The sequence below is a fragment of the Bubalus kerabau genome, chromosome 9, assembly GCF_029407905.1.
Source record: "Bubalus kerabau isolate K-KA32 ecotype Philippines breed swamp buffalo chromosome 9, PCC_UOA_SB_1v2, whole genome shotgun sequence".
In the NCBI taxonomy this organism is placed as follows: Eukaryota; Metazoa; Chordata; class Mammalia; order Artiodactyla; family Bovidae; genus Bubalus; species Bubalus kerabau.
The window spans coordinates 15571302-15596478 of record NC_073632.1 but is presented as its reverse complement, the minus strand read 5'-3'; the positions used below and the strand labels follow the sequence as shown (position 1 = coordinate 15596478).

Genomic DNA, 25177 nt, shown 5'->3' with positions numbered 1-25177 from the left:
AGTCAGCTTTTCGCATGAGGCGGCCAAAGTACTGAAGTTTCAGCTTTAGCATCATTCCCTCCAAAGAAATCCCAGGGCTGATCTCCTTCAGAATGGACTGGTTGGATCTCCTTGCAGTCCAAGGGACTCTCAAGAGTCTTCTCCAACACCACAGTTCAAAAGCATCAATTCTTTGGTGCTCAGCCTTCTTTACATTCCAACTCTCACATCCATACATGACCACAGGAAAAACCATAGCCTTGTCTAGACGGACCTTTGTTGGCAAAGTAATATCTCTGCTTTTGAATATGCTATCTAGGTTGGTCATAACTTTCCTTCCAAGGAGTAAGCGTCTTTTAATTTCATGGCTGCAGTCACCATCTGCAGTGATTTTGGAGCCCAAAAAATAAAGTCTGCCACTGTTTCCACTGTTTCCCCATTTATTTCCCATGCAGTGATGGGACCGGATGCCATGATCTTCGTTTACATCTTTATTGCTTGTTAATAATTCAATCCACTTTAATTTTGAACTCTTCATACTAGTCTTTATTTTTATTATTGTTGATTTTTAAAACCAGCAATACATTTAATCTATTTATCCACTACTGCTTCTCAACCATTGATTCTTTAATTCTCTTCTTTCAGAGCATATTTTCCTTTTTTCTAATCTTTTAGTAAGGTTCTATGAATGGTAACTCATTCAATCTCTGATGTACTTTATATAAAAATTATACTCATTTTCAATTGACCTTTTATGTGAGAATGTTTTTATTTCCCTTTTAGCATTTTTATAATGTGATTCCATGTCTCTCTTGTTGCAAGTTACACAGTTGATCTTTTGTAGATTACCAGTCTTTTCTTAATGGTAGTTTTTAGTATTTTTCATTTTCTTTTTAGTACAATGCAGATTAAGTTACTATGGACTTGCATATATTTATTGACAATCCTTTCAAATCTTAATATATTATCTGTCTTCGACACTGGAAAATTCTTAAGTACTAATTCATAATGCAATCTCTATGTACTCTACTTCTGGACTACATTTCCATTACATTATATACATTTCTATTAAATGTACACTAAACTGTCTCATTTTACTCTTATTTTCCTAAGTTCTCTATCACTATTTTCATTTCTGTATCTATTCTGGCTTCTGAGTGATCTTTTTCCAAACTAACTTCTGATCACTAATTCTTTCTTCAACTATATCTAACTGGTTCTTTATTCTGCTCATTAGTTTCAGTGACATTATTTTCCACTGATTTAAGTTCTAGATCATTTTTTTTCACAGTGTTGCATTTTTTAACTGTGCCTTCTGTTCTTTTATTGCTCAAATTATTTTCAACAAATACATTATCGTTTCTTTCATATTTTCTAATATTTCTACTTGCATCACTAATTCCCTTGATTCTTGTGTTTGCTAACTCTCCCTCATGATATCTGAAATTATTGTCAACTCATATTCATTGAGTTGTGTTTATCCTTTAGGACCCTCATGCTGTTGGTTTGTGAAAGAGTTGTTAGGGACTAGCTTTGAGTGTGTTTCTCTGAGGGCGAGGGCCTCAGGCAATTCAATGATACTGTATCACTTTATGTTAATCTCCATGTTAATTCCTTCTATTTATAGTTCAGCTAGCCTTTCAGTTTCTGAAAGGTAATTTCTTCCCTCTTCTTCCTAAAATCTTGTATAAACTTAATTTTTTTAGACCCATCATAGACCTATAGAGTTTATTTCATCCATGAAGCCAGAGCAGTCAAGATAGTGCCAGCTTGTTGCAGGGAGCTTGGTTCATCTTGTTCCACGACTTAGCCTTGTGCAGGCCACGACTCATGTGGAAGGTGCTCTTGTCACCTGATCTAACAAAGCTTTAGAAACTCAACTTCCAGTACCCAGGACTCATGTATAATCAGAAATCCTCCCAGGCTGCTGTAGTATTAACTTCCCCCTATGACTCTTGCATTCATTTCTTCTTTTCCTTCACTCCTGATATCTAAATATTTCTGTCTTTCTTTTGAGCTCAGTTATCATGCACCTTTTAAAAATAGTCTTGATGCAGTTTATGCAGAACCTCAACATGATCTGTGAAGTATTATGTTGGTCCACCCCACTGTTCCTCTACTGCTGTGGGTCCCTAATGCCAAACAGAATGAACTACTCATCATTCCCAAAGAAAGCCCAGGGATTCTGCTGTTACTCCCTGAATTATGCGCTTCTATGACTTTAAATGTTTTCTCCAAATCCTTTTGTTAAATTGTTATCTTTCTTTTCTCCTTCCTGAATTCTTTTCAGATAACTGCAATCATGATATGATCTGTACTTTCAAACCTCATAGAAGTAATCTTGCTCTATCTTACAATATTATAGTGTTTGTGTTCTTATCTCATCCATTCTATTAGACTGTAAACTCCAAAGGGCCTGTAGTTTCTTTTTCAATTTGTTTACCCTGTAATTTCCAGCACATTGTCTGAGGCACAAAGGTATCTTCTCAAAGTGCTTGTTAAATGAAACCAAAACCATAGAAGAATTTTCTTTTTTCCTTCTGTAACTGTGATCTTCAAAAGTAGACAATGTAAAAACATAGCTGCCCACGATTATTCAAAACAAAGAAGTATGTGATAATTAGGGAACATTTACATTTCCTGACAGAACTGCCTTTTAAGAGCTATCCAATTAATATAAGTAGGCAAATTTTAAATTTCTACAGTTGTTAAATTTCTACAGTTGGAAACCTTTTGAAAAATAATAGCAACAATTACCACAAAATATAATAGCATTTATTAAGTGCCTATTTTATGGCAAACATGGGACTAATCATTTTACCTGATTTATCTCATTTGAGTTTTAAAACAATTGGAGGTGTTGTAATTACCCACATTTAACAGAGACATGCTGTGGTGAGATGCCTTCCTGAGGAACACATAGCTAGTAAACTGTCCCAAAATTTGAGCTCAGGCAGTTGGATTCCAGAGTCCATACACTTAACTATTACACATTTAACTCAGGTTTTATACAACACTTTTGTTAGAAACTATCAAAATGCTTTAATATTTAGAAGTTATCCACAAACATGCTTGTTTTGACACTATATCTTTTTCATATGAAAAAAGAATATAAAATTAAAGAGGCTTGGCAAGCAACTTTCCAGGCTGCTGAGATGCTGTCAATTATTAAGTAGTGGTTGTTAATTTGAAATGCAGTGTGGAGGTGTTCCTGAAGTCATTTACCAATCTCTATAAAAGATTTTTAGATATTGGAGTGGCAGCTGTGTGGTGCTGGAGCAGCACCTGTGTGGCACTGAAGTGACTTTGAGGAGAAACCCCACATCCAACGGCAAAGGAGAAGCCCCAGCAATATGGAAGGAGGGGCGAAATCACGTTTAGAATCAAACCCCATACCTGCCAGAGACGCTCAGAGGGCTCAAACATAGCTTGTGTGCACCAGGACCCAGAGATCCCACAGAGACTGAGACAGACTATGTCTGAGTGTCTTTTGAGGAGGTACAGGTCAGCAGTGGCCTGCTGCAGGGGCAGGGGATCTGGGTGCAGCAGATGTGGGTATGGCATAAGCCATCTGATGGAGGAGGTTGCCATTAACCCTGCCATAGAGCCACCAGAACTTACACAGGACTGGGAAACAGACTCTTGGAGGGCCCAAACAGAACCTTGTGCACCAGGACCCAGGAGAAAGGAGCAGTGACCCCACAAGAGACTGACCCAGACTTGCCTGTGAGTATCCAGCAGTCTCCAATGGAGGCGTGGGTCTGCGGTGGCCTGGTACAGGGTTGGGGGCACTGACTGGGACCTTCTGAAGGAAGTCACCATTATCCTCATTATCTCCACCATAGTTTGGCCTTAGGTCAAATAACAGGGAGGGAACACAGCCCCACCCTTTAACAGAAAATTGGATTAAAGATTTTCTCATCATGGCTCCACCCATTAGAACAAGACCCAATTTTTCCCTCAATCAGTTCCTCCCATCAGAGGCTTCCATAAGTCTCTTATCCTTCTCCATCAGAGGGCAGACAGAATGAAAACCACAATCACAGAAAACTAACCAATCTGATCACATAGACCACAGCCTTGTCTAACTCAGTGGACCATGCCAGGTAGGGCCACCCAAGACTGAAAGGTCATGGTGGAGAGTTCTGACAAAACGTGGTCCACTGCAGAAGGGAATGGCAAACCACTTCAGTACTCTTGCCTTGAGAACCCCATGAACAGTATGAAAAGGCAAAAAGATAGGACACTGAAAGATCAACTCCCCAGGTCAGGAGATACCCAATATGCTACTGGAAATCAGTGGAGAAACAACTTCAGAAAGAATGAAGAGACAGAGGCAAAGCAAAGTCAACACCCAATTGTGGTTGGGAATGGTGATGGAAGCAAGGTCCGATTTTGTAAAGAGCAATCTTGCATAGGAACCTGGAATGTTAGGTCCATGAATCAAGGCAAATTGCAAGTGGTCAAACAGGAGATGCCAAGAGTGAACGTTGGCATTCTATGAATCAGCAAACTAAGATGGACTAGAATGGATGAATTTAACTCAGATGACCATTATATCTACTACTGTAGGCAGGAACCCCTTAGAAGAAATGGAGTAGCCATCACTGTCAGCAAGAGTCTGAAATGCAGTACTTGGATGCAGTCTCAAAAATGACAAAATGATCTCTGTTCTTTTCCTAGGCAAACCATTTAATATCAAAGTAATGCAAGTCTATGCCTCGACAAGTAATGCTGAAGAAGCTGAATTTGAACAGTCCTATGAAAACCTAAAAGGCCTTCTAGAACTAACACCCAAAAAAGATAACCTTTTCATTATTGGGGACTTGAATGCAAAAGTAAGAAGTCAAGAAATACCTGGAGTAACAGGCAAATTTGGCCTTGGAGTACAGAATGAAGCAGGGCAAAGGCTAATAGAGTTTTGCCAAGAGAATGCACTGGTCATATCAAACACCCTCTTCCAACAACACAAGAGAAGACTCTACACATTTACATCACCAGATGGTCAATATTGAAATCAGACTGATTATATTCTTTGCAGCCAAAGATGGAGAAGCTCTATACAGTCAGCAAAAACAAGACCAGGAGCCGACTGTGGGTCAGATCATGAACTCCTTATTGCCAAATTCAGACTTAAGTTGAAGAAAGTAGGGAAAACCACTAGACCATTCAGGTGTGTCCTTAATGAAATCCCTTAAGATTATATACTGGAAGTAGCAAATAGATTCAAGGGATTAGATCTGATAGACAGAGTGCCTGAAGAACTATGGACAGAGGTTTGTGACATTGTACAGGAGGCAGTGATCAAGACCATTCCTAAGAAAAAGAAATTCATAAAGCCAAAGTGGCTGTCTGCGGAGGCCTTCCAAACAGCTGAGAAAAGAAGAGACAGTAAAGGCAAAGGAGAAAAGGAAAGATATAGTCATTTGAATGCAGAGTTACAAAGAATAGCAAGGAGAGACAAAGCCTTCCTCAGTTATCAATGCGAAGAAATAGAGGAAAACAATAGAATAGGAAAGACTAGAGATCTCTTTAAGAAAATTAGAGAACCACAGGAATATTTCATGCAAAGATGTGCTTAATAAAGGACAGAAATGGTATGGACCTAACAGAAGCTTAAGATATTAAGAAGAGGTGGCAAGAATACACAGAAGAACTATACAAAAAAGAACTTAATGACCCAGATAATCATTGGGTCATTGTGATTGTGTGTGATTGGTGTGATTACTCACCTAGAGCCAGACATCTGGGAATGAGAAGTCAAGTGGGCCTTAGGAAGCATCACTATGAACAAAGCTAGTGGAGGTGATGGAATTCCAGTTGAGCTATTTCAAATCCTAAAAGATGATGCTGTGAAAGTGCTGCATTCAATATGCCAGCAAAATTGGAAAACTCAGCAGTGGCCTTAGGACTGGAAAAGGTCAGTTTTCATTCCAATCCCAAAAAAGGCAATGCCAAAGAATGCTCAAACTACCACACCATTGCACTCATCTCACTTGCTAGTAAAGTAATGCTCAAAATTCTCCAAGCCAGGCTTCAACAGTACGTGAATGGTGAACTTCCAGATGTTCAAGCTGGATTTAGAAAAGGCAGGGGAAACAGAGAACAAATTGCCAACATCTGTTGGATCATCGAACAAGCAATAGAATTCCAGAAAAACATCAACTTCTGCTTTATTGGATATGCCAAAGCCTTTGACTGTGTGGACCACAGAAACTCTAGAAAATTCTTCAAGAGATGGAAATACCAGACCACCTGACTTGCCTCCTGAGAAATCTGTATGCAGGTCAAGAAGCAACAGTTAGAACTGGACATGGAACAGACTGGTTCCAAAAAGGAAAAGGAGTATGTCAAGGCTGTATACTGTCACCCTGCTTATTTAACTTCTATGCAGAGTACATCATGAGAAATGCCAGACTAGATGAAGCACAAGCTGGAATCAAGATTACTGGGAGAAATATCAATAACCTCAGATATGCAGATGACACCACCCTTATGGCAGAAAGTGAAGAACTAAAGAGCCTCTTGATGAAAGTTAAAGTAGAGAGTGAAAAAGTTGGCTTAAAACTCAACATTCAGAAAACTAAGATCATGGCATCTGGTCCCATCACTTCATGGAAAATAGATGAGGAAACAATGGAAACATTGAGAGATTTTATTTTTTGGGGCCCCAAAATCACTGCAGATGCTGACTGCAGCCATGAAATTAAAAGATGCTTGCTCCTTGGAAGAAAAGTTATGACTAACCTAGACAGCATATTTAAAAGTAGAGATATTGCTTTGACAACAAAGGTCTATCTAGTCAAGGCTATGGTTTTTCCAGTAGTCATGTATGGATGTGAGCGTTGGACTATAAAGAAAGCTGAGCGCCGAAGAATTGATGCTCTTGAACTGTGGAGCTGGAGAAGACTCTTGAGAGTCCCTTGGACTGCAAGGAGATCAAAGCAGTCCATACTAAAGGAGATTAGTCCTGAATATTCATTGGAAGGACTGATGCTGAAGCTGAAACTCCAATACATTGGCCACCTGATGTGAAGAACTGACTCATTGGAAAAGACACTGATGCTGGGAAAGATTGAAGGTGTTATTAGAAGGGGCAACAGAGGATGAGATGGTTGGATGGCATCACCGACTGAATCAATGGACATGAGTTTGGATAAACTCCGGGAGTTGGTGATGGACAGGGAGGCCTGGCGTGCTGCAGTCCATGGGGTTGCAGAGAGTCAGACATGACTGAGCAACCAAACTCAACTCAACTCATGAAAGATGTTTGTAGTTTTATTCAAGTGGAGAGAAAGAGCCCCCATGGGTACATGAAAGCTTCTATTTCCCTTGGGCTGTATTTTTCAATTCTCTTCATTTAGTCACAGAAGTAGTTTAGAAATAGTTATAATTTTAACATTTCTTGTAAAGTTACAATTATCAGTGATTATATCTGCACACATTGCAGTACTTTGTGTGCATTTTTGCTCCAAAGGACAATCCTTAAAAGTTTCTGTGTCATTCACATTTAATAGTGTTGACAAGAGCAGCAGTGAAGGGAAAACATACAAACAAAAAACCTGAAGTCTAAAGACAGTAGCTTTTAATAGTTCTGGATTAAGTCTCCTTGCTATTTATGTAGAGAGATGTGGTGAGGGTCATGGTTTAAGGAGTAGCTGTGTTCCTGAAATAACCTTATTCTTTTCACTTTATGCCTCCTACTGGCAGTCACAGTTGCCTCTATTGTGTGAATCCTAAAAAAAGGTTTATCGTAGTTGCTCTGTGCAAACGACACACTTTAAAATCATATATTTATATATTATTTTCAGCATCAACTCCTACAGTCCATCTGTAAGGTATATTAAAGGTTTTGCAGCTCTAAGTGGCTTCAATTAAAAGATAATTATAGAAGAAACTTCTTTTCCTAAAGCAACGGTCTAAATATGTACTTTTTGCTTCAGTTCATAACTGCCCACTTTTAAGACAAAAATCACTCCCTAGATAATGGTCTTAAGTGGTTTACAGATCTATCTGATGTCTCCAGGAAAGACAGAGATCATTCTATGTAAAAAAGAGGGCAGCTCTTTTGTTTTAGTTACATGAATACTTCTTAAGTTGCTCTATATTTGATACAAAAACACATATTCATCTTAGGGCTAGGAGTTCAAATTTGAAGAGAAAATTGTTTAATGACAACATGATGGGGAGATTTAGCTAAATATTCCCCTGCATAAATTAAAAATGTACTGCCCAGAACCCAGGATGGACAGTATTTGACCACGGTGCATCAAGTACCCCAATTTCTTGACCCAGGAATTTCTGAAATGAGAGAGAAGATGCCATGAATTTGAAGATTGCAAGGTACTATTATGAGAACAAACTGAGTCTTGAAAACGGAGCCAGGTATATATCCACTGCCTCAGTTCAGTTCAGTCGCTCAGTCGTGTCCGACTCTTTGTGACCCCATGAATCGCAGCACGCCAGGCCTCCCTGTCCAGCACCAACTCCCGGAGTTCACTCAAACTCACGTCCATAGAGCCGGTGATGCCATCCAGCCATCTCATCCTCTGTCATCCCCTTCTTCTCCTGCCCCCAATCCCTCCCAGCATCAGAGTCTTTTCCAATGAGTCAACTCTTCGCATGAGGTGGCCAAAGTACTGAAGTTTCAGCTTTAGCATCATTCCTTCCAAAGAACATCCAGGACTGATCTCCTTTAGAATGGATTGGTTAGATCTCCTTACAGTCCAAGGGACTCTCAAGAGTCTTCTCCAACACCACAGTTCAAAAGCATCAATTCTTCAGTGCTCAGCTTTCTTCATAGTCCAACTCTCACATCCTTACATGACCACTGGAAAAACCATAGCCTTGACTAGACTGACCTTTGTTGGCAAAGTAATGTCTCTGCTTTTGAATATGCTATCTAGGTTGGTCATAACTTTCCTTCCAAGGAGTAAGCATCTTTTAATTTCATGGCTGCAGTCACCATCTGCAGTGATTTTGGAGCCCCCAAAAATAAAGTCTGACACTGTTTCCACTGTTTCCCCATCTATTTCCCATGAAGTGATGGGACCAGATGCCATGATCTTCGTTTTCTGAATGTTGAGCTTTAAACCAACTTTTTCACTCTCCTCTTTAACTTTCATTAAGAGGCTTTTATTACTCCATAAAACCTGGACATTTACAAAGTAAGAATAAGAGTACAATAAACTTATCTCCTTGTGAAAAAAAAATAGAAATAGTCTTAATTTCTAGTGAAAATGAAGAAGCACCATTCCTGGGCAAAGGCTACTGGTAGGTGGAATTTCTTAACACCAAACAAATCTACAATGATTATTATATTCTGAGCTAGCACTAGGGCCTGTGCATGAGCTGAAAGCACTTTAGTGGTCACAGGCGGGGACCTAGACTTTCAGAGACCTGCCCAATGGGATGCAGGGCAGTAACTGATCTTCCTTCCTGGAGGCTTTTTCAATTCTGTTTCTGTTACTGGAGTTTCCTAGTTATAGAGACACTGTGTGAGTCAGAATGGGACAGGTTATGCTGTGACAACAACTCCAAAATCTCAGTGCCTAAAAGCAAAGCGATCTATTTCTCAGTCACACTACATACTCAACTCAGATCATCAGAGAGGCTCTGTTTATCCTAGTCACTCCAGGGCTTGGCATGACAGAGGATGAAGGAGTTTGCACTGGCAAGGACATTCTCAGGCCTGGAATAACAAAGGTCACCTCCACATACAAGCAGTTGGCTGGAACTAGTCACATGTGTATGCCTAACTTCAAGGGAGTGAAGAAGCACGATCCTTCCATGTGCTTCTAGGGATCACTTCACATAGCATGTCTTGCGATGGTACAGAGCCAGCCAGAACTCACTTAACTTCTCTGAATTCATCGACCAAAACTGCAACCCTAGGCAAAATCTACCACAGTGCATCTTAAATTTTAATGTGTATATGAATCACAAAGGCAAATTTTCAAAGTGTGGGTCTGGGACAAAGTGCAGGTCTAAGAGTCCGTATTTCTAACAAGCTGCCAGGTGCTGCTTCTACTTGCAGTTCTGGGAAAACATGTTAGTTCTACCACAAGCATTCACTGCACTTGCATCCAAGAAACTCAAGTTTGCTGGAGAAAATTCATGTCTATTCTGGCCAGCTGTACTCATGAAGAACATGAGTTCTTCATGTAACCTGTGGCAACCCCTAAACCTACTTGCTTCAAACTATCCATAATGTTTATCACCCTGCCTTCTCATTTCAGGAAAGGACACAGCGTCAGTCGCATGTGCTCACTCAGCCTTAATAAAGGGCACCGTCCTCACTCTTCTGGATTTTGCAGTGAGCTCCACAGCTTGCCATCCTGCCCCTTCAGCCTATCTTCAAGAGCCCTATGACCCTCTTGCATTATTGAATCACATCTCTCCTTACTGTCAATGGCTTCCACTGCCCTTAGAACAAAATCCATACTCTCAGCAAAGGTCTTTAAGGCATAGAAAAAAATAGTATTTTCCCTACCTAGTTCTCCAACTTCATCTCATGGCACTCTCTTCTTGCTCACTACCCCTGGCTACTGGATCAAGTTCCGCTTCCTTAAAGACCTCAAGGTTTTCCCACATGCTATTCTCAATAGAGGGCTGCCCAGGTGGCACACTGGTAAAGAGTCCACCTGCCAATGCAGGAGAGGGAAGAGATGCAGGTTCGATCCCTGGGTCGGGAAGATGCCCTGGAATAGGAGGAGACTGGAACTCCAGTATTGTCTAGAAAATTCCATGGACACTCTCCCTAGTAGAATGTACGGTCATGCCCTGAAAAACTCATTCTCTGCACTCTTAGTATGTCTGCATCTATCTCATCTTTCAAGTCACAGTTGTAATGTCATTTTGTCAACGATACGTAACGCCTTTCTCATCCCAATCAGTCTCCAAAGTTTATTCCCCATGTTGGCACTTGGTTAAGTTCCTGACATCTTGCGGTTTGGAATCATTCGCTCTTTTCTGGTCTGCTTTATTTTGTGTCTGTCGTGTGTGTCACACTCATGTTGCATCCTTACACTGTGCTGCACCTCGATAAAGTTCAGTGTGTATTTGTAGAATAACTTACTGGGTAGTTGAATGGATGGATGGACAATTAAATAATAGAGTAGGCTTTCCTTTACAATATTTTCCTTTGGCATCAGCCTAAACAGCCTGCTCTGTACAGGTTTATTCTACTAAATCATTCCATGGATAAATTTCAAGTCAGTAGATTTCAATCCCTAAAGACTAACTCTAACATTTCTTCATCAAGTCACTAAATTCATAACTGGGGAGAAGCTTCAAATTCTCCTGGGATTTATAGATATGATCAGTAATATGTTACAAGTTTTTAGAAAAGAGAAAATAAAATATAACTTTATAAGTATTTAATTATACATCTATTTAATGCATTCCCTTACTATTTCCTAGGAAACACTATCACATGTACCTAAAATATTTTTATATTTTATTAATATAATACAGTGACAAATTATTATTTTAGTAGAGTATAGAATATATACAGAGTGTATATTACTGTAAGGCCAATGTATTTGCCACTATAACTAGAAAAAAATTGATAGATTATAAAAATCATTTTCTTTAGAGCTTCAGAAAGTTATGGAAGAGATAAGTTACATTTCCAGAAAGAAGAGATCCTTTTTGAGATAGGAAAACAATTTCAGCCAGTTTTCTCCCCGCTTTGGAATCCCTGCTAAATTTTGGCAAGAAATGAGGGGCAGGTGCAGCCCAGGCAGAGGCTCTCTAGGGTAGAAAGAGAAGTTAATGCTTTTTGGTTGCTCAGGGCTGGAGAGCTATAATGGGAACTGGAGGGTCCCTAAAAACTCTAACTGGGATTTTTCCCAATGAAACATTTGCTGGATCTTTGGAATGTGTAGGAAGCTGAGGAGTAAAGATAAACACTTTTAAAAGGTGGAGTGTACTTTTCTCCATCCTTAAGTATGCTTTTTTTTCCTAAATCTGAAGAAGGAGTCCAGCTTTAAGCAACCAGTTGTCCCCACTCATGATATCTGATGCATTTGAAGTTGCCTGGACAGAAAGCTTGGACCCTCTGAAGGGTAGATCTGAATCTTCTACAGTTTCTCAGGGCTGATGAGATGGCCACACATAAGCTCTCTGTCTAAAGTGTAAAACACACAGAGGATAAAGGAGACTAAGGGGATATAGTCTTAAGAAAACTGAGAAACTTCTTGATCCAGATCAATCCTTGGCTGCATTAAAATCTCAGTTCCTCATTATATTTGAATAATCAAGGAAAACAGGAATGCTTTTTGATTGACCTCAATATCATCCCCAAATCCTACATTTGTTTTACACAATGCCTGAGATTTAATAAAAAATGATTAGATATGACAGACTATATGACTGATGAAATAAAACAAGGCCTTCACAGATTATTCAAATAATAGATTTTGCTGATAAGAAATGTAAAATGTTTGGTTAAAATCTTTTAAAAATAGAGGAGAAAAGAAGAACAAAATAAAATCTGTCCATCCTTTGATGGAAAATTCTCATAGAATTGAAATGTTACAAAAGAAAAATAAAAAACTTAAAATGTATACTACAGACCAGGAGTTAGTGAACTACATACAGCCTGTGGGCCAAAGCCAGCACATTGCCTGTTTTTGTAAGAGTTTTACTGGAACTTATCCACGTTCACTAATTGTCTATGGTTGTTCTTATGCTACAAAACCAGAGTTGAGTATTTAGAACAGAGACCATATGGAATACAAAGCCTAAAATATTCTCTATCTTGTCCTTGAAATACATTGTAAACTTTGACATACGAATTGCTTAAAATAACAAGATTTAATTAACATCTTCCTTCTGATTTTTTTTTTCCAGTCAGCTCCCTCAGGGCAGATACCATTCAATAAATGTTAACTATTATCATTTGATGAACACTCAGGAAACTCATAATTTTATTCAAGATCTCATGTTAAAAATTTTGGGATTGTGAAGTTGAACTCAGATAACAAAACCTTAACATGTGGCCTTGAATAAAATTAAAAGCCTTCTGTCCATTTTAAAGGTAGTAATGTTTTTCAACTTTTCCTTGGCATTGTTGGATTATGCAATAATTATCTGAGCTCTGGAAGTGAGGACTCTGACAAACTTGGCAGAAACTTGAAACTTGGCATCAAAAATAGAAAGGCAGTCACATGCTATGTCTTGAGTACTTAAAAAGAGAGAAATAATGTGAACACCCATTTTTTATACATGTAAATAGAAATACATTTATATGAATGCCAAATTAATGTAATTAGTAATAATAATAACATACAGTTACTGACTGTATTCTGTAGACTGGTAATAACTCCATGTTATTGGCCTTGAGTGAACTTCCCATTGGTATTTTTTAAGAACTCCCACATGGTTGCAATGTTCAGCCAGGATTAAAAAGCCTTTGATCTAACTTCTCCCAGAATTACCCCCATTGTTTGCTGTGTTCCAGCCACATAGTACTGCAAACAAAACAAAACAAAACACTGGAAGAACAAATTCTTGTTCTCTCAGGCTCACTCACCTTTATTTAATTAGTGAATATTCAAAAATTAAAATCAGGCTAGTTCCCCTGTTTGGCTAGACCATGCTGCTACTGCTGCTAAGTTGCTTCAGTCGTGTCCGACTCTGTGCGACCCCATAGATGGCAGCCCACCAGGCTCCCTGTCCCTGGGATTCTCCAGGCAAGAACACTGGAGTGGGTTGCCATTTCCTTCTCCAATGCATGAAAATGAAAAGTGAATATGAAGTCACTCAGTCATGTCCGACTCTTCGCGACCCCATGGACTGCAGCCTACCAGGCTCCTCTGCCCATGGAATTTTCCAGGCAAGAGTACTGGAGTGGGTTGCCATTTCCTTCTCCAATGCATGAAATAGAAAAGTGAATATGAAGTCACTCAGTCATGTCCGACTCTTCGCAACCCCATGGACTGCAACCTACCAGGCTCCCCCGTCCCTGGGATTCTCCAGGCAAGAACACTGGAGTGGGTTGCCATTTCCTTCTCCAATGCATGAAAATGAAAAGTGAAAGTGAAGTCACTCAGTCATGTCCGACTCTTTGCAACCCCATGGACTGCAGCCTACCAGGCTCCTCCGCTCATGGGATTTTCCAGACAAGAGTACTGGAGTGGTTTGCCATTTCCTTCTCCAATGCATGAAATTGAAAAGTGAAAGTGAAGTCACTCAGTCATGTCCAACTCTTCGCGACCCTATGGACTGCAGCCTACCAGGCTCCAGTCCATGGGATTTTCCAGGACAGAGTACTGGAGTGGGTTGCCATTGCCTTCTCCTGACTAGACAATAGCATGAGGTTATTTGTCCCAAAATTACTCACTCAAAAAAAAAACCAATAAGCAAATGTAAACAAAACTATGGTACCTATTGTTTTCTTCTTTTACTGTAAATAAACTGTAGTCATCAAATGTATTATTCTTTTTTAGACAATGTGATGGATATTTGTGCAATGAGGTGGTAGCCAACAAAGTGTGATATGTAAGAAGTTTATTGCAATGGAGCAAAATTCACCTGGAAGGCAGGGAAAATATATTAATATAAAGCAAATGTTATGATGTGATTTCTTTTGTATTATGACTCCTACTCAGCTTCTATGAAATGGAAGGATTCAAGCTACCGAGGGATGGTATGGGGAGGGAGGAGGGAAGAGGGTTCAGGATGGGGAACACATGTATACCTGTGGCGGATTCATTTCGATATTTGGCAAAACCAATACAATATTGTAAAGTTTAAAAATAAAATAAAATTAAAAAAAAGACTCAGTGGAGCAAAAGATGATCATAAATAGTTACTAATTTATGCAAATACTGTGCAAATGCAGTAGATTAATTGTTTAATAAAATAAACCATAACAACAACAACAAAAAAAAAGACATGCTCAAAATGAATCAGTGGCCAGTGTGAACTTCTACACTAGTAGTTTTGAAACATCCTCTACAGGACTGTGATCATCTTGGAGTTATAAAGACTGTTACTTTAGATCAGAAGATTAAAGGGTAATGTACTTCACTGGAAGAGAGAGAGCAACTGGCAAGACCCCTTTTCCTGGAGTAACCATTACTCCTTAAAAAGAGACCACTAAAAACAAATATAATATATTAACACATATATATGGAATCTAGAAAAATGGTATTGATGAACCTATTTTCAGGGAAGGAATGGAGACACAGATGCAGAGAACAGACTTTTGAACACACTGCGGAGGGAAAGAGTGGGACGAATGGAGAGAGTAGCATCAACATATATACATATATACACTATCAGATTTAAGAGGCACAGCTGGTGAGAAGTTGCTGTGTAGCACAGGGAGCCCAGACTAGCACTCTGTGATGAGCTGAAGGGATGGAAGAAGGGGAGGGGAGGGAGGCTCTGGAGGCAGGGGATGGATGCATAATTATGGCTGTTTTGAGCTGTATGGCAGAAATCAACACAACATGGTAAAAATTAAAATAAAAAAAGGAGTCCACTAAGTTGAGTGATGTGAATTAACACTCTTCCGTCGAGGACCTGAGAGATGTTCCTGCTGGGCAGATGGCAACTTCCAATTCACAGTGACTCCCAATTCACACTGTCCAAGACCTGTGCCAGACCAGAGATCATTGCCTTCTTTGTGCACTTTTCCAGGAGAGATTTGTTACCCCCTTTCTATTTTCACATTTGAGGAATCAGTGGACTAAAATGGACCAGAATGGGCACAATTTAATTCAGATGACCATTACATCTACTATTGTGGTGAAGAATCTCTTAGAAGAAATGGAGTAGCCCTCATAATCAACAAAACAGTCAAAAATGCAGTACTTAGGTGCATTCTCAAAAACGACAGAATGATGTCTGTTTCCAAGGCAAACCATTCAATATCACAGTAATCCAAGTCTACGCCCCAAGCACTAATGCTGAAGAAGCTGAATGGTTCTAAGAAGACCTAAAAGACCTTCTAGAACTAACATAAAAAATGGATGTCTTTTTCATCATAGTGGACTGGATGTGAAAGCAGGAACCCAAGAGATTTCTGGACTAACAGGCAAGTTTTTGGCCTTGAAGTACAAAATGAAGCAGGGCAAAGACTAACAGAGTTTTGCCAAGACAATGCACTGGTCATAGCAAACACCCTCTCCCAACAACACAAGACTCTAAAAATGAACATCACCAGATGGTAAAAACCAAAATCAGACTGAATATATTCTTTGCAGCTGAAGATGGAGAAGCTCAAAAAGTGAGCAAAAACAAGACCAGAAGCTGACTGTGGCTCAGACAATGAACTCCTTATTGCCAAATTCAGACTTAAATTGAAGAAGATAGGGTAAACCAGGAGACCATTCAGGTATGACCCAAACCAAATCCCTTACAACTATAAAGTGCAAGTGACAAATAGATTCAAGGGATTAGATCTGATAGACAGACACGGAAGTTTATGACATTGTACAGGAGGCAGTGACCAAAACCATCCCCAAAAGGAGAAATGCCAAAAGGCAAAATGGTTGTCTGAGGAGGCCTTACAAATAGATGAGAAAAGAAGAGACGCTAAAGGCAAAAGAGAAAAGGAAAGATATATCTACCTGAATGCAGAGTTCCAAAGAGTAGCAAGGAGAAATAAGAAAGCCTTCCTCAGTGATCAATGCAAAGAAATAGAGTAAAACAACAGAATGGTAAAGACTAAAGACCACTTCAAGAAAATTAGAGATACCAAGGGAACATGTCACGCAAAGATGGGCTCAATAAAGGACAGAAATGGTATGGACCTAACAGAAGCAGAAGATATTAAGAAGAGTGGCGAGAATACACAGAAGAACTATACAAAAAAGATCTTCATGACCCAGATAACCACGATGGTGTGATCACTGACCGAGAGCCAGACATCTTGGAATGTGAAATCAAGTGGGCCTTAGGAAGCATCACTACGAACAAAGCCAGTGGAGGTGATGGAACTCCAGGTGAGCTATTTCAAATCCTAAAAGATGATGGTGCTGCACTCAATATGCCAGCAAATTTGGAAAACTCAGCAGTGGCCAGAGGACTGGAAAAGGCCAGTTTTCATTCCAATCCCAAAGAAAGGCAATGCCAAAGAATGTTCAAACTCCTGCACAACTGCACTCATCTCACATTCTAGCAAAGTAATGCTCAAAATTCTTCAAGCCAGGCTTCAACAGTATGTGAACCGAGAAATTCCAGATGTTCAAGATTTGGAAAAGGCAGAGGAACCAGAGATCAAATTGCCAACATCCGCTGGATCATCAAAAAAGCAAGAGAGTTCCAGAAAAACATCTACTTCCACTTCACTGACTACGCTAAAGCTGTTGACTGTGTGGGTCACAACAAACCGTGGAAATTCTTCAAGAGATGGTAATACTAGACCACCATACCTCCGTCCTGAGAAATATGTATACAGGTCTAGAAGCAACAGTTAAAACCGGACATGGAACAACAGACTGGTTCCAAATTGGGAAAGGAGTACGTAAGGCTGTATACTGTCACCCTGCTTATTTAACTTCTGTGCAGAATACATCATGAGAAATGCCAGGCTGGATGAAGCACAAGCTGGAATCAAGATTGCTGGGAGAAATATAAATAATTTCAGATATGCAGATGACACCACCCTTATGGCAGAAAGTGAGGAGGAAGTAAAGAGCCTCTTGATGAAAGTGAAAGAAGAGAGTGAAAAAGCTGACTTAAAACTCAACATTCAAAAAATGAAGATCATGGCATGTGGTCCCATCACTTCATAGCAAATAGATGGGGAAACAATGGAAACAGTGACAGACTTTATTTTCTTGGGCTCCAAAATCACTGCAGATGCTGATTGCAGCCATGAAATTAAAAGACACTTGCTTCTTGGAAGAAAAGCTATGACAAACCTGTATTTATTCACTGTTAAATGACAGCTTATTAAAAAGCAGAGACATTACTTTGCCAACAAAGGTCTGTCTAGTCAAAGCTATAGTTTTTCCAGTAGTCATGTATGGATGTCAGAGTCGGACTATCAGGAAAGCTGAGGGCCGAAGAATTGATGCTTTTGAACTGTGGTGTTGAAGAAGACTTTTTAGAGTCCCTTGGACTGCAAGGAGATCCAACCAGTCCATCCTAAAGGAGATCAGTCCTGGGTGTTCATTGGTGGGACTGATGCTGAAGCTGAAACTCTAATACTTTGGCCACCTGATGCGAAGAACTGACTCATCTGAAAAGACCCTGATGCTGGGAAAGATTGAAGGCAGGAGGAGAAGGGAACTACAGAGGATGAGATGGTTGGATGGCATCAATGACTCAATGGACATGAGTTTGTGCAAGCTCCATGAGTTGGTGATCACAGGGAAGCTTGGCGTGCCGCAGTCCATGGTTCACAAAGATTTGGACACAACTGAGAGACTGAACTGAACTTCTGTTTTCACAACTCTGTGTTGTGTGCTTATCATGTGTAATAAACCGAGGGACTAGTGAACAGAGTGTCAGCACTGTTGGGTGAATCTCCCACCTTCCTTCCCCTGGACCCTCGAGATCCAGCAAGTCCATTCTCCCCCTCAGCCTCTCTGCCTCTGTCGTGCTCTATCTCCCCTGACTTCCCATTCCATCCATCTCCATCATTCTCTCTCTCCTAATAAACAGTCATAAATGTAGAGCAAAACAGAATAAACAAAGTCCTTAAACCACAAATCAAGCTCCTTGACATCGCTTCCCACAAAGTCAACCTTTTCATGACTAGACAGATTATTGCTCCAGCCTCTGTATTTATTCACTGTTAAATGACAGCTTGAAAAATAGAAAGCAGAGGTTATAAGGCAGAATGACTTTAAAAGAAACATTTATACCAATTCTTTCCATTTCTGTGAATATAGAGGAATATCTGTGAGCTTTTTCAGTCCCCCATCACACACTCCTCTCCATGGAAGAAGTGACTTTTCTGCCTGATGAATTTATGAAATGGCATTGGCATGTCTGATTCAACTCCTTTTGTTCTAGAGCTGCTAGTTCTATGTCATCTTCCATTTCAGGTGTGTATGTGTAAGTATGAACTCGAATGTGAATAAAACAGAGTGAGAGAGAGAGAATGAGAGAGAGAAATAGAGAGAGAGGAAGAGAGAGAAAGAGTTATCTTGATTGTTCAGTTGTAAGAAAGACTAAATGATCTGTTTAATTTGGGGGGTGGGGAACTGACCCGCTTGGCCCACAATATCACCCATTTTATCCAAATCATTTAATAAGTTAAAAAAAAAACTTAATGTATTCTTAATGTCCCTGGCCCCTGTACCTAGTTCTCAGTAGGTTCTGAAATTATTTTTCTTGCTGGGTATAAATTCAAAATATTCAAAAAATATCCCAGAGTATGAAATTAAATATTACAATATGGAAAAAAAAAAAACCCCTGAATTGTCCAAAACTCCCACTACATTAAACACTCTATTCCTTTATTATCACTTTTTAAAATGTGTTCATTTGTCACTTTTTTAATAAGCAGCAGTTGGATCACAGTGTTCAATTTTGTATCTTACAAAGTTTCCAAAAAGACTTCATGAAGTTGAGCTTATTGAAAATTCTTCTTTAATGACCAAATTATTTCATAAAGTAAAATTGTAAAGCCCTACACATTTCTAGATGGTTTTAGACTAGGAAAACTGCAGGTGAGGGATTAATTACTTTAATTTAATTTTAATTAAATTAAATTATTAATTTCATGTGGTTAAAATTCAAAAACATGAAATTTTGTGTATCACCTTCTTAGAACCCTCCAGCCAGCACATCCCCTTTCTGATAAGAAAAGGTGCAGTCATTTATGGAATATCTAGAACATATTTAGCACTGTGTTGAAGACTAGAGAAATAAAGCTTAATAGAAATGATTTCTGTCTTCAAAGAATTCAATAAACATTCAATATGACAGATGAGTAAGTTCCTATATTAAACTAATTAATGATTCGGTTTTACCTCAACTGGTTTATAAGAAGTCAAAGAAAGCACTCAACTAATGTTTGTTGACAATATGTCATTTCAAACTTAGTCTTCATATAATTTTATAAAATGGGTATATAAAATATTGTAATCTATGTGTGTGTGTACATATATTGTGATCTATATGTGAAAAGTTGGAAAATACAGGTCTACTTATTTTAAATAAGTCTCTGCAGTGGGTGACAATTAACAATTAATGAGTTTCACAAATGTAGAGCAGCAAGAAATTAAATACCCCAAGAGAAATAGGACATTAAATTGTGAACCAACAAACTCTACTAGAAGAGAAGGTGCAGAATCATCAAAAGCAATTTCAGAAGTTTGGGGAATCAGAACTATTCTACATTGAAGTACTACCTAGCTTTGTTACTCAAAGTATGTGAAGCCGTAAGTGTAGAAGCATGCAAAGAAAAGGATTTAATTCCCATCTCCAACTGACCTTTGAGAGTACATATGATGAGCTCCATGTATTAGGTAAACACTCTTTAAGGCATCCTTCAGTGCTATACTTCCCTGAATTTGTAAAGGAGAAGACCATGGTCCCCAGGAAAGTACTAGATGAGTGTTTGTATGCATGTATAACTGTATGTATGTTTCTGTATGTGCATATAAACCAAATTCACGTGCAAAAATACATATGACATCAGTCCTATCCGCCTATCTATTCATTCAATTATCTACCTGCCTGCCTTTCTATCTATCCATTCATCTGTATTTGTCCATAATTTTTTCACATGTACATTTCAAGTTAACTTAAGCTCTAAAATTTTACTCTTAATTTTTTAACTCAATGCATTTTCTGTACCTGTAGATATTAATACCTCATAGTTACATAGCACATTGCAACCATCTCACATACAGTATTTCATCTACTCTTACTCAAAACCTCCAGAAATGCTAAGATGATGCTATCAATTTCATCTTGCATAACAAACCAAGACTTGAGTGAGATCACATGACTTTTCCAAAGGACATGCAATCAGAAAATGGTGCCTATAGCACCAGATTCTAGGGCTGAGGATTTCAAATCAAAGATTCAGAAGGGAGCATGACTTCCAGAAAGAAGGTTAAGCTTTGGAACAATTGCATGTGGGATGCAGCTTTCACTCTTGCCTCACTTAACTGGACTGCTCCCAGGATTTTCAATTTCTTTCCATGCGACTAAGGCAGGGATGCCCATATTGCAGGCGGTGGTGGGGACTGGAATTAATCTGTGCAAGTGCCCAGCGCAGTTTGCTTGGTCGTCTGTGGGAGCTGAATGCCCTGAGGCTGTTTCTTATTCTGCAAAAGCGTGCACTTGATTTCTGCCTGCAAGTGAGCAGGGGCACAGGCACACGGGCTGTCCAATCACTAACTGAATGATTTCTATGTGACTCACAACATAAGACCATCTCTCCTATTTCACAGTGGGTTTCTATTTCTCTCCATTAGCAGATGACCTGCACTCACAGAAGGCAAGTACATTTAAGTATTATTGTATAAAATGATGAATTTAAAAAGCAAACACTTTACACCAAGTGATATTATTCATTCTTAACAAATTTGTAAGACTTGACCTATGATTTACTTAATCAATACAAGTATTCTCATTTATTACCAAGAATAAATAAGAACTAAATATGAATATTAAGTAGACAAAGTATCAGGCCTAAAATTAGGCGAAAATAAAATTCATTTAAAATTAAATTCATAAGAAAGTCTTTGGTTATACTTAATTCTGAAACATTTTAATTTTGACACAAGTAAAGCTCAGTGAGGTCAAATATCACCAAATACTTATATGCACATAAGTACATATTATTGAATATATGTATTTGTGTATAATTGTATTAATGTGTATATATATGATATCATGTATGTATATACACATATGTGTGCTGTGCTTAGTGGCTCAGTCATGTTTGACTCTTTACGACCCCATGTATTATAGCCTGCCAGGCTCCTCTACCCATGAGGATTCTCCAGGCAAGAATACAAGAGTGGGTTGTCATGCCCTCCTCCAGGGGATCTTCGCAACCCAGGAACTGAACCTAGGTCTCCCACATTGCAGGCAGATTCTTTACCATCCGAGCCACCAGGGAAGCCCATGTACACATATAGGTGTATACATAAACGTATATACACACAACAACAGAAATAAGGCTCTAGGTAGCCAAATAACTCATCAGTTTGATTACTGATTTGGAAAGTAAACATACTAAACAGCATTTGGTTTTCAGATATTTTTAAAATGTGCTTTTTTGGTTTTCTGATAATGAGTCAAATACATTCACTTCATTAATAAGGGTTCTACAAGCTATTTCTCCATCCACGAATGAGAATGTTCTTTAGTTTTTGGTTTTTTTAAATTATGTTTACTTGTGAGCAACAGTAAGAAAATGAAAGAAAATATAAGCACAACAGAACTTCAGGGCTCTTAACTGCATAGCACCCCTCCAACGTTGGATTCTCCAAGGCTCCACCTTGTACTTTGTTCTGAGCCCCGTAATGTGTGTTCACACAGGAAGCTTTCTCGACTGTCAGGATGAATGACAACAGTCTCCAAAAATGACAATGACTTGCACTGGTAAAAAACCTAGCAACACTTAACTGTGCTCAAAATATTCATACAGCATATTCTGAATAATTCAATGATGTGTGGGAGAAGAGGGGCTATTTCTGGAAATCTGTCCCATGTCATCTTTTGTGAGCAACTAATTTTCTCTGATAAAATAACACCATCTTTTTGTTTTGTTTTTGGTGTCTTAATGTCAAAATGCAGTGAAATTTTTGATACCTATATGACACAGCTTTATTATTTCCTGAGTACTAAAATATTAAAGAATTTAATTTTAAAATTTATGGTATTTTGAAATAAGTCTTATGCACTAGGTAACTGATTTGTGCCAGTCATGATATATAGTTTAACTCATATAGATAAACCCAAGTAACAGATTTTATTCAGGACTTTTTTCCAATAGACAAGGAATCCATTCATTTAAATAGCAGGATCCAAGCAGGATCCATAAAATCCCAAACCCTTGAAATAAAACAGTTTAGCACTGATTTATAAAAGTTAGCTTTCTAGCACAGACTTTTTTACTTTAGGTGTTATTTTCAGAGATTTTATCAATTTGACTATATAGCAGCAGACTAAACTCTCACACAGAGATCATTAACAGGAATTAAACAGAGCAAGTACTAAAGCTGGCTTTGCACCTACTGAATGCTGCAAGTGTCTGTACTCATTTGATATGCATCTTGCAAAGCTCGGCTGTTCCCAGAAGGCCACTCCGTGAAGACTGAGCGAGCAGCGTCTGCTAGCGGTGCCTGCGAGTCACAAAAACAGAGAGCTTTACGACAGGGAGGCTTGGAGGCAGGCTGAAAACCTGGGTTTGTACATTTTCACACTCTAAACATGCATGTAAATTGTTCCTTTGATTATTTTCACAATGCATATTACTCACACTGAGAAACCATTGAATCCGCAAGATTTTCCAGACCTCTTCATAGGCTCCACTTAGGAAGCCCTTTACTAAAATTGCTTTATTAACTGCTTATTAGACAGACTTAGTTTTAGATATAGGACGAAACACGACAGAAGAACACAGCAGGCTGCTGTTGGCGGGTGGTCATTGTCTGGGTTTGAGGGTCATCCTACATTACCTGTGGCATTCATTGGGCACTGATTGAAGGCAAAGTCGCCTGCTGGAGTCCTCTTCCACACCATCGACATCAGATAATCCTCTGGGCATATTTCATAAGGTGCTGCAATTTAAAACAAAGGGACTTTAACACCCATGGTGTTTATTTTTTAAATGCTGGCAATAAGCAATCCTGAAATGCAGCTCTCTGACTGAAGAGAGCTCTCTTTTTTTAAGTGTGGTGTTTATTGAAATGTTAGAGATGTCTTCAGAAACAAAACACCACTAGCTTTCATTTCATTCCCTACAAAATCCTCACAGAAAAAAAGCACTTTCCAAAGAAAGCTTAGGCTAAAAAAAAAAAAGTCATTTGACTAGTCAAGGCTATGGTTTTTCCTGCGGTCATGTATGGATATGAGAGATGGACTGTGAAGAAGGCTGAGCGCCGAAGAATTGATGCTTTTGAACTGTGGTGTTGGAGAAGACTCTTGAGAGTCCCTTAGACTGTAAGGAGATCCAACCAGTCCATTCTGAAGGAGATCAGCCCTGGGATTTCTTTGGAAGGAATGATGCTAAAGCTGAAACTCCAGTACTTTGGCCACCTCATGCAAAGAGTTGACTCATTGGAAAAGACTCTGATGCTGGGAGGGATTGGGGGCAGGAGGAGAAGGGGATGACAGAGGATGAGATGGCTGGATGGCATCACTGACTCGATGGACGTGAGTCTGAGTGAACTCTGGGAGTTGGTGATGGACAGGGAAGCCTGGCGTGCTGCGATTCATGGGGTCGCAAAGAGTCGGACACGACTGAGTGACTGATCTGATCTGATCTGATCTGATTGTGGGTAAGAGAGCAAACTAACCAAGATGGCGTGCTCAGGCTCTCTCGCTCCACATTTTGTAAATAATGACTATGTAACAGTTGAGCTCATTTATAGCACTGCCCATGCGCTTCACGAGTTACCCGCTCGGTCACGGGCTACTTTGTGAGGTTCGCCTGTATATGCTTCACCTGGAAAAGCCCAGAAGGGTTGTGTGTGGTTATGTTGTGTTATGTATGTCTGCTGCTGTGGCTGTCGTGTCAGTCAGGAGAGAATAAACGTGTCTGCAGTTCCTATGGATCCTCACATTTTCTTCTAGCCTCTTAGCTCACGTCTTGCCTACCATGGGTTCAGTGAACAGTGTGAACAGTGAGATGATGTCATGAACAGGATCAACAATACAACTGGTGTAGTCAACAGGAAACCCAGCTGGTAGAGGAGCCTGAGGCTCCACAGAAGAGGTGGCAGGATACCCAGCAGGTAGAAGAGCTGGAGACTCCACTGGCTGGAGGGAGCCAGCGGCCACCACATAGCATGTGGTACCATGTGGCCACGATCCTTTTGGCATGGGTTCCAGTAGAAGACTGGGAGGCAGTGGACGGTTCACTGGATAGCACTGAAAGGTGTTGCAGGCAAGAGTTCCCACCTGCTGAACAAGGCAGCAAGGGCTGCTGCTGGCACCGTGGGACACATTTTCTTGACTACCCTGCAGGTGAATATGGATAGCACTCCCTATAAGGCTGCATCAGTGTGCAATGTGCAGTCACTTGGAAGAACTAGAGCAACATATA

General features: G+C 39.5%; 1 protein-coding gene across 4 annotated transcripts in view; it reads right to left on the bottom strand.

The window, feature by feature from the left end:
• Positions 1–25177, bottom strand: part of ADGRB3 (adhesion G protein-coupled receptor B3) — an 884916-nt gene that overhangs the window by 475586 nt on the left and 384153 nt on the right. For all 4 annotated transcript variants that reach the window (XM_055534757.1, XM_055534756.1, XM_055534759.1 and 1 more), the window contains 2 exons: positions 23589–23690; positions 23146–23252 (listed from right to left, as the gene is read on the bottom strand). In XM_055534757.1, the coding sequence (XP_055390732.1) occupies positions 23146–23252; positions 23589–23690 (209 nt within the window). The remainder of the gene's footprint in view (positions 1–23145; positions 23253–23588; positions 23691–25177) is intronic.